The 10,673-nt window shown below is 44.1% G+C and overlaps 1 protein-coding gene across 1 annotated transcript in view; it reads right to left on the bottom strand.

Annotated features, from left to right (window-relative positions):
• Positions 1-6,109: 6,109 nt before the first annotated feature.
• RCSD1 (RCSD domain containing 1) overlaps positions 6,110-10,673 on the bottom strand; it is a 76,304-nt gene continuing 71,740 nt past the window's right edge. Inside the window, exon 6 of the mRNA XM_032161094.2 lies at positions 6,110-7,021. Within this exon, the coding sequence (XP_032016985.1) occupies positions 6,989-7,021 (33 nt within the window). The 3' untranslated portion in view covers positions 6,110-6,988. The remainder of the gene's footprint in view (positions 7,022-10,673) is intronic.

The following is a 10,673-nucleotide window of genomic DNA, read 5'->3' on the forward strand; positions in this document are numbered from 1 at the left end:
CTGCTTGTGGGGTTATGTACTAATTGACTAGAAGGCCATGGCAGTTGTCTTGGTAGGCTTGTGTCACCCACGGCAAGCCTTCCTCCAATTTAAACAGAAAATTGGATCTGACTGAAAATTTGTGTCTTTTTCCAGATTCTAGTCCAATATCCAGCAAAAGCTTCAGCTATGTTTTACTAAACATATTTCTGTTTGGTTTCCCTCAGTGATCCTTTTTATGAGGTTTAGATCATGTGTCCCTCTGAATTTTGCAGTCCCTTCATTGAATCACTATTAATGAATTCTTGGAATTGCCTCAGCCTCTTCATTTTTCATTCAAAAGGTTTTGCTTGTTTTTAAGTTTTGAGAGTACATGAGGTCAGAGGGGCAATATGAATCTCAGATGTAGATTGTGAAAGAACTGCTCTCGGCTGGGACACCTTCACTTTCACCAAGGCATCTTATTACCTGTTCATCTTATTACCCTCTGTTTTGTACAGACCTAGTTCTGGTCAGATGTTTCTGGTTAACACAAAAGTGTATCGTTTTCATGATCAAACTTGTGATTCTTTATGAAGACATGCTCATGAGAGTATGTTACAAAAAAGAAAAAGAAAATTAGATATAGTAAAATCCCAATTTTGCACCAACCAAGAATTAAAACAAAACGTATATAATGCACTAAAAAAAAGAAGAATATCTATAAAATAGTAACATTAGTTATCCCTGGATAGTGGACTTAAAAATACTTTTTTATTTGCTTCTTTAAATTTTTTCTTCGCCCCCACCAATTTTCTAAAATAAAGATGCATTGCTTTTACAATGAGAAAAAAATAAGGATAATTAACATTTTTAAGCCACAAAGAAAACAGGTGTCTTGAAACTGCATTTCTTTGTTCTTGGTAGAACGGAGACACAGAATTAGAAGCAATGTAAAGCAGGCCCTTTTGTGCTTCTCCATCCCTTCTGCTTCCAGAGGTGGTCAATAAGCCTGTTTGTATCACTCCTGAGAGGCCAGGTGCAGCTGTGATGGGGATGTGCCTGGCACTGTCTAGCACGTGTGGCTTCCTTAGATAGTCAAACAGCAGTGACTAGTATTGGAGGTCCTATTGTTTGAAGAGGCTACTATTTTCTAGGAGGGGAATGAGTATCTGTGTCTTGGCAATATCCATCCTTTGAGTACCGATCATATAATTATTCTAGAATTTTGTTTCTGCATGCTGGTTAAAGTGCAATTCAGCCCACTCATTCTTTAAAACAGAAGCAACTGGTAAGTGTGGTAACTGACTTAGGGGTTTACCCAATTTAGAGTAACTTTCTCTAATTTCTTTCTTTTTTTTTTTTTTTTTTTTAGAGACACAGTCTCACTCTGTCACCCAGGCTGGAGTGCAATGGCACAATCTCGGCTCACTGCAACCTCCGCCTCCTAGGTTCAAGCGATTCTCCTGCCTCAGCCCCCGGAGTAGCTGGGATTACAGGTGTGCGGCACCAAGCCCAGCTAATTTTTGTATTTTTAGTAGAGACGGGGTTTCACCATGTTGGCCAGGCTGGTCTCGAACTCCTGACCTCAGGTGATCCACCCACCTCGGCCTCCCAAAGTGCTGGGATTACAGGCGTGAGCCACTGCACCCAGCCACTTTCTCAAATTTCTATGTAAAACTACATCATGAAGGACTAGAGTCATATTACTTACAGGAGTACTGGGGGGGATTCCTAGCCTTTCTTTTTTTTTGAGACCGAGTCTCACTCTGTCACCCAGGCTAGAGTACAGTGGCACAATCTCAGCTCACTGCCGCCTCTGCCTCCTGGGTTCAAGCGATTCTCCTGCCTCAGCTTCCCCAGTAGCTGGGATTACAGGCACACCAACAGGCTCGGCTAATTTTTGTATTTGTAATAGAGACAGGACTTCACCATGTTGGCTGGTCTTGAACTCCTAGCCTCAAGTGATCCACCCACTTTGGCCTCCCAAAGTGCTAGGATTACAGGCACGAGCCACCACGCCTGCCCAGAATCCTAGCCTTTTCTGACCTCTTCCTTCGGCATCCTGCTTCCCTCATAGTGTCTTCCTGGCTGCTGCAGGCGCAGGGTGTTCAGCTCCCATGGAGAAGCCCCACAGCTTTTCAGTATTAGGAGGATGTGTAAGACATCTCTTAGTTCCTGTTTTGGATGTGGGTGGTTTTATCTTGGCTTCCTTTACCCTCTGAGGCATGTAATACATTCATCATCTCTTCCTCTTCTGAGGAGTCTCACAGAACCAGTTTCCTGCCCCATTTGACCACAGTGGGACTTTGCTGGAATTCCCACAGCTCTCCTGGGATTTGCAGGCAAAACTGGAATAATGGTCTCTTGTCAGCATCCATAGCCACTGTGATCAGGACATCCAGCACAGGGCTCGTGGGGAGCCTGGGTTACCCCAACAAAACTGGGAAGGCAGAAAAGTGTGTCTCCTGCCCCTAGAATTTTACGCACTTTGCGCCTCTTTTGTAACCCCCTCTGGGAGGGGTCTCAAGAAACTTCTCACATCAAGGTATAAATGACAAAGGAAGCTTCAAATAATGATCTCTCTCAGAAGTATTTGCATATTGAAGGAAGCTAATGATGACATTTCAGGTGTCTGCTATCAGATAAAAGAGGTGTTAAGCAGGGTTGACTGTTGAAAATAATCCCATCTCAGCTCTGAAATCAATTCAGTCATTCATTATTTAACAAATATTTATTGAGTACCTACCATATCTGAGGCACTGTGTAAAATGAAGAATAATACAAACACATTGTAATCCCCTAGAGCTACAGGTTAGCTCTGGGCACAGTAATACATTATTACATAAAATAATGAGACTGATTTTCCTGGGTGGCTTATGAAACCTAATCCCATTTTATGTGAGCATTTGGATTTTGTTCAGTGCTCTTGACATCTTCATAAACCACCTGATCATGCATTATATAGATACATTCTGTTTATCCTTTTTTCACCTGGTCCATCGAGCAAAAACTTGACTAGAACTAGTTGGGGTCAAACAAAATTTAATTTTGAAGCAAACAATGGGATAGTAATTGGGTGTTTCAAGTTTTGCCCTGTGGGAAACAGCTGTTGTATTTTGCCTGCCAGCATAGCTTCTTTTGGTAACAGCACCCTGATTTCACTTTGGGGAATCTTCTTGCTCGCCTTTGCAGGCCTTGTAGAGACAGTGCAGGATTGACTCACCTAGCTCCTAGCTCCAGGAGAGGGCACACAGTCTCTGCATCTACTTGGTTGTAACAATTGATTCAGGTATAGACACATGAGTCACACAGGGCCTATGGAAAGCCTCTACAGGACTTTTTCCCCACAGTAATGAGGAAAGAGCAAGCCCTTTCACTGGGTTTGCAGGCTGGGAAGAACCTGCTTAAGAAAATGACCAGCTGGGCGTGGTGGCTCATGCCTGTAATCCCAATTTGGGAGGCCTGAGGCGGGTGGATCACTAGAGGCCAGGAGTTTGAGACCAGCCTGGCCAAGATAGTGAAACCTGGTCTCTACTAAAAAATACAAAAATTAGCTGGGCATGGTGGTGCATACTTGTAATCCGAGCTATTAGGTTGGTGCAAAAGTAATTGCAGTACTTGGGAGGCTGAGGCACGAGAATTGCTTGAATGCAGGAGGCAGAGGTTGCAGTGAGCTGTGATTGTGCCACTGCACTCCAGCCTGAGTCACAGCGCAAGACTCTGTCTCATTCAAAAAAAAGAAAAGAAAAGAAAAGAAAAGAAAAGAAAAAAGAGACAGCCTTGGCTGCAGCTATTAAGGAAAATTAATTAAATAATTTTTTAAAAAAGAAAAAAAAAGAATATGGCCAATACGAGGGAAAGCAGAGACCAATACCATGAGAGATTCCTGACATCACTTGGGTGACTATATTTAGGTTTGTTTTTTTCAGTTCTATGAAACTGAAAAAGGGGGAGAGATTCATTGATCCATATAGTTCTGTTTTTCATCAGCTAGTTTGAGTTGGGTTTCTGTCACCAGCAGCTGGGTGAACTTATTCATTCAGCTGTACTAAACACATCCCTAATCAAGAAAACCTAACCAGAAGATGATGAACTGGTTGCCTTTTCACCCATTTATTTCTTTGCCATATATTTATTGAACATGTAGTTAACTGATCATAGGACAAAACCTGCATGAAAAACTGGGCATTGTTCAGGGTGACCTCCATGAGGGGCATGGAGTTCTGAGGCCACTGAAGCTTACCTAGTTCCACATGCAGCTGAAACAGAATCCTAACCCCCTTTTAAATAGTGGCAGATCCCTTCAAAGCATCCAAGTTTTTTTTCTTGCTCCCTGTCTGGAGTAAGGAAGGACACAGTTTGAAATTCAAGCTAGACTACAAAGATCGTGGAAGAATGACTATGACTATTTCTTTAACTCTGTTGCTGTAGAAGAATCCGCGTTTTCTTTCAAACCCATTAAGGAAGCCTGAAAGAAACAAGGTCTTCCTGGCCTGTTAATAACTTTGTGCTACCTAAGACACAGATGAATTTCTTTAATCCCAAATTTAGAAGTTCCAGTATCAACCATGCAAATAAAACACCTGATCATGGTTGCTTCGAGAAAGGAGAGTTTTAAGCAGTGGGGCTGCAGCACCAACAAAAATCAGTCCCTGTACTTCATGAGTTCCCTGCCAAGAGCCCCCTTTATTAATGAACAAGCCCTGGGAATGGGGCCTCTATTTTTTTTCACAAAATACACCAAATAATGTGACTAACAGGAGACTTGGGGGACAGAAAGGTATTTTGATGCCCACAAGCATGGTCCCGCAATGTCACATTCTTGTCATTTTTACTGCCCCTTTCTTGTCTGCTACTATGTTTAGACCCTCCAGAAGAAAAATGCAGTTTCATTTTTCATATCTAAATCCCATGCTTTCTGTTCCATGCCTTCCTCAAGTAAAGAAAAGTGGCCCTTTTCATCACACACTCACAATCATGCACATATTCACAAAGTACTTGCCCAGATAGTGCATGTGTATAAACAACCCAAAGACATATATAAATAAAACCAAGTATTGTTTAGGGGTAGACTTCTCGGTCAATAAATGGATGGTAGCTAGATTGATAGCAAGCTAGCCAGCTAGATAGATGGACAGACAAGTTTATAGATCTCAAAATAATTGACACACACATCTCCCAAATTCTGCTAATATCCAAAGTTTATCATAGCTATGACAATATCAGTCCCAACCAGGCTACAAGTTTGTTACAAATTACAAACTACTTAAAAACAGTTTTGAAAAAAAATATATCCCAAATATTAACACTAAACACTACCCTGGAGTTAGAAAAACTGTAAATGGGATGAGGAAACTGAGGTACCAGTGGTGACATAAGGCCTTTTTGTCTGAGAGACTGTTTTCTGAAGTCAGTGTAGGATGTAGTCTAACAGACCTCCAGAAGAATAATTCTTCCAACTACCAAATCAGCACATTGAGACATTAAAATACTCAAATCAGAATAAGCACCGACCCTAAGTTTTAAATGTGTATTTGGATTAACATTTTTCAGCAGGAGTGCATGAAGAGGGGAGAGGATATAAGTCAAAGACTGGGTAGACAGGCCCCCTGTCCCTTGCAGAACCCCCTACACTCACCAAACAGAATATTAAAGCAAGAGCTACCCAATAAGAAGAGACTAAAGACCCAAGCTCACTCCTCCTGTGTTGGGCAGAAGAACTTGGGCTGTGAGTCAAGAAAAGCTTCCCAGGGAAACTAAGAAAAATGTTTTAATTATGTAGCTTGCACATGATAGCACTCAAGTCACCTGCCAGGAAACATCTAATCCATGCTCAAGGATTCTGGAAATGCGAATTCATCCTCACAGGATCAATCACAGAGCCGACATTATTCAGGTATCACTGCTTTTCTTTCAGGAGGAGACGCAACGCGGGACATGAAACCTCCTGCCATTCTGCCTCTCCATGGGAGTTCTCCACATTCTCAAGGGTGGGAGAAGGGAGTGAGCTGAGCCAGCGACCTCCCATGGTGGTCACCAACTGGAAAACCACAGGGCAGGAAAAGCTTCTGCAAATGGAGCACTTTTTTTTTTTTTAATGTTTCAATCATTATCTCTTCTAGTCCAATGTTTTTTTTTTTTGTTTTTTTTTTTTTTTTGAGACGGAGTCTTGCTCTGTCGCCCAGGCTGGAGTGCAGTGGCGCAATCTCGGCTCACTGCAAGCTCCGCCTCCCGGGTTCACGCCATTCTCCTGCCTCAGCCTCTCCGAGTAGCTGGGACTACAGGCGCCCACCACCACACCCGGCTAATTTTTTGTATTTTTAGTAGAGACGGGGTTTCACCGTGGTCTCGATCTCCTGACCTCGTGATCCGCCCGCCTCGGCCTCCCAAAGTGCTGGGATTACAAGCGTGAGCCACCGCGCCCGGCTAGTCCAATGTTTTAAAGACTGGTTGGCCAGTTCAAATTTGGATCAAGTTGAAAAGTTGTCTCTAGGGTTTTGATACAATTTAGGGTCTTCTGTAACTTACAGGATTTCTATTTTATGTTTATGGCCACCTAAAATTAGTTTTTAACCGATATTTGAGAACCGTAAACACTTTAGAACAATAAAAAGGAACTTTACCCAAGCAAAATCTGATCAGCTAAATTAGAGCTCAGTTCAGAGGTCGGCTGCAGGGATAGGTGGGTGTGGATAGCATCCAGGGCTCCACAGGCTGACCAGTGCCCCTGGGGACTCATCGCCACAGTACATTGTTTTAAGTAAGTTATTATTGTTTAACCAAGTCCATCAAATGACATAAACTCAAGCTGATAAAAGTCTGCTGCCCTCAGATCCAGTCTCCATCTGCAAGGGAACATTTGGTGTGGAGTCCAGGAAATAATCCACCTTGTGTCTTCAGGCTGACTCCAGACACTCAGCATATTCTGCCTCTGCAATGGCTTCGTCTGCTGCTGCTACAACTGTTGCTGCTACTTGCAAAGAGATGTGTCCAGCAACTTCATCACTGGGGCACAATGAGCTGTTCTTCACATTTTAGTGACCTGGACAGGAGTGTCATCCTGTGAACAGGGGAGGAAAGAATTAATTAGGAAAATGGTGAGGAAATCCTGACACTCAGCATCCCTCCTTGGGGATGCTGGATCAGGCAATAACAGTAACAGTAGGAGTAATAGTAAGAATGATAGTCGTAAGAATGCTATGCGCCCGACTTAGTTTTTTTTTTTTATGCATTGACTTATTTAATCCTCACGAAAGCAATATGAGGTAGGTACTTTTATTAGCCCTGTCATATGTGAGGCAATGAAGGCACAGAGAGGTTATTTCCCCTAGGTCACACAGCTAGTAAGTGGTGAAGTCAGGATTTTAACCCAGGGATCAGAGCTTGAGTTGTCAAGTACTAAGTGACCCTGCCCACCCCTTGATGCCTGAGTTCCCTCTATCTTGGCCTCTTACCTATTCACTCATTCCCATTCAATGTGCTCTCCTGAAAGACTGCTCAAGATTCTTAGGCAGCATATAAATGGAAAAAGGACAGAAAGAGTTGAAAATAAAAGACTAATACTTGAGTAAAAGGACAGTAAAGTAGCTATTTATTCAACAGTCATTCCGAAGGTATTACTTTGAGATCCTTCTGTGCTAGGAGCTGTACCAGGACTTCAGCCTCGTCCCCATCAATTCTTTAGCTGAGAAATGGAAACATTTGGGAATGTAACCACAGTACAAGGTGGAGTGTGATGTGGACCATCCTAATGGATTATACTGAGCAGGGGAACATTTGTCCTCAGAGCAATCAGAAAAGGCCTGTGGAGGGGAAGATAGAGGTGTAGTGAGAGGACTTCCAGGTACCAGTGAGGGCTGGGTTAAAGTGGGCTGCAGGCAATTTCAGGTGGCAGTGCAGGCATTTGGGCAAAGAGGCTGTGAGAGTGGGTGAGGAGATGCCTTGCCTAATGCAGAATGGTGGAGGGTGCAGGCTGGCTGGAGCCCAGGCCCCACTCTTGGGGAGCATGGAGACAGTGAAGGTTAGGCATGTGGCAAAGCCCAGCCCGTGGAGGAGCATGAACTCCATTTTCCAGTGGGCAGTATCAAAGGGTTTGTGATAGGAGAGCAGACAACCTATGGTATTTATAGGAAGAGGAATTTGGCAATGATGTGTAGGGTGAGTCTGGAGACCAGGAATTCTGTTAGGAATGAGTTGTGATTGTAGAGATAGAAAAGAAAGGCTAGCACTGGTATCCTCATAGAGATGGGGTTGTGCCATGTTGCCCAGGCTGGTCTCCAGCTCCTGGGCTCCAGCGATCCTCATGCCTTGGCCTCCTAAAATACTGGGATCACGGGTGTGAGGCACTGTGCCTGGCCACAATTCCGTTATTGATTGAGCTCCCACAAAGCGCTGGTCATGCTCGGGGCTGAAGAGGGTCAAGGAGGAGTGGGGGGTGGGAAAGGGGAGAAGGAGGAGAGACAGAGGGATCTCTGGCAAGGACAGTTGATGTGTCTGAGGGATGATTGAGGTGGGAATGCAGGGAGTGTGTCCCCAAAAGAACTGAGAAGAAATAAGGGCCAAGAACTGAGGCTGTTGACCTGCCAGTTAACCAGGAGGGAGAAGAAAGAAAGAACAATGTTAACACTACAAAGTTATAAAGGAGGGGATTCTCAAGAGAAGGATGTATTTCATCAGCTCAGGGAGAAAAGAATTTCAAATCGAATGTTGAGAAACCAAGGGGAATGACTTGGAAAGCAATTGAATCAGGCAATTAGGAAATCAGCACTTATTGTTAATACAGCAAAGTCTCAGATTTGATGTCCAAACATTTCAAATGTCTTTGTTTGGGTAAGTTAGTCTCTGGCATAGCTGAGTGCCCTACACAATACTGGATACATAATGAGTGTTTGAGAAACACTTGATAAATTTTTATTTATTTATTTATTTTATTTATTTTCAGACGGAGTCTCTGTCACCCAGGCTGGAGTGAAGTGGCTCAGTCTCAGCTCACTGCAACCTCCACCTCCTGCGTTCAAGTGATTCTCCTGCCTCAGCCTCCTGAGTAGCTGGGATTACAGGCACGCACCACCACCCCCGGCTAATTTTTGTATTTTTAGTAGAGACAGGGTTTCACCATGTTGGCCAGGCTGATCTTGAACTCCTGACCTCAAGTGATCTGCCCACCTCAGCCTCCCAAAGTGCTGTGATTACAGGCATGAGCCACCTCGCCCGGATAACACTTGCTAAATTTATTTGAGATATTAGAGTTGTATCTCATTCTGTGCCCTCTTTCCAGGGCGACTTTTCCTTATAAACAGAATCCTAAGTGCAGTGACTTGATACGTCCAGCTTGCCTATGATTGAAATCCCCAGGATGGCTCCTTCTTTCAGTATGATATGTTAAAACACTTGTGAGGGGCAACCTAACAGTAAGGTGACCCTTTATAGTGCTTTCACACATATGATGCCTTTGGCGTACTTATGGAACTTTCCCCTGTTTTCTCTCGAAGAACAAATTGCTCCAGCCTTTGTGCTTCACATAGCACCCTTCTAGGGCAGAATCCCATTTATTCTACTGCCTTGTCATTATTTGTTTATGCCTCTGTCTTTTTCACTTTTGACTCCCAGTATCTCACATAGTGGTAGGGATAACGGGTGCTTGTTAAATGCTGATTGCATGAATGCAACTGTAATTAGTTTGTCTGATCAATCTATTTCTACCAACAGAGGAACAAGATGGGAATTAGGTTAGGGAGTTAGAAAACTGCTTAGAGGTGTGTGCTGCCTCTGGGGGATCCAGGAAAGACCTGGGACAGACATGGGTGCCTGAGGAAGCCCATAACTCAAGGGGTCAACCTTGTAATTGTTCTTACTGATGATTCCTTTTGCACTAGTGACTCAGGCATTTTAATTCTGACCTTGACCTGGTTTAAGAGGAACAAGGAGGACTGGAGACAGCGCCCTTTTCCAGATTAAACAAATTATGCACACGTGCACAGGTACTTTGTAAGCAGTTTATTCTGATGATTGGGCAGGTGTCTAATATATCAACATTGACTGAGCTCTGTGACCATGGACAACTCCTGTCCTCTCTTGGAGCCTTGGTTTCCTTTTTTTTTTTTTTGAGACAGAGTCTTGCTCTGTCACCCAGGCTGGAGTGCAGTGGCGCAATCTCGGCTCACTGCAAGCTCCGCCTCCCGGGTTCACGCCATTCTCCTGCCTCAGCCTCTCCGAGTAGCTGGGACTACAGGCGCCCGCCACCGCGCCCGGCTAATTTTTTGTATTTTTAGTAGAGACGGGGTTTCACCATGGTCTCGATCTCCTGACCTCGTGATCCGCCCGCCTCGGCCTCCCAAAGTGCTGGGATTACAAGCGTGAGCCACCGCGCCCGGCCGAGCCTTGGTTTCTTTCTCTCTCTAAACTAGGCTGGGCATGGTGGCTCCCTCCTGTAATCCCAGCACTTTGGGAGGCTGAGGTGGGCAGATCACTTGAGGTCAGGAGTTTAAGACCAGCCTGGCCAATATGGTGAAATACTAAAAATACAAAAAATAGCCTGGCATGGTGGTGTGGGTTTGTAATCCCAGCTACTTGGGAGGCTGAGGCAGGAGAATCACTTGAACCTGGGAGGCAGAGTTTGCAGTGAGCTGAGATTGTGCCACTGCACTCCAGCCCGGGTGACAGAGCAAGACTCCATCTCAAAAAAAAAAAAAAAAAAAAAAAAAAAAAAAAAA

Source organism: Hylobates moloch, unplaced genomic scaffold, assembly GCF_009828535.3.
Source record: "Hylobates moloch isolate HMO894 unplaced genomic scaffold, HMol_V3 SCAFFOLD_8, whole genome shotgun sequence".
NCBI lineage: Eukaryota > Metazoa > Chordata > Mammalia > Primates > Hylobatidae > Hylobates > Hylobates moloch.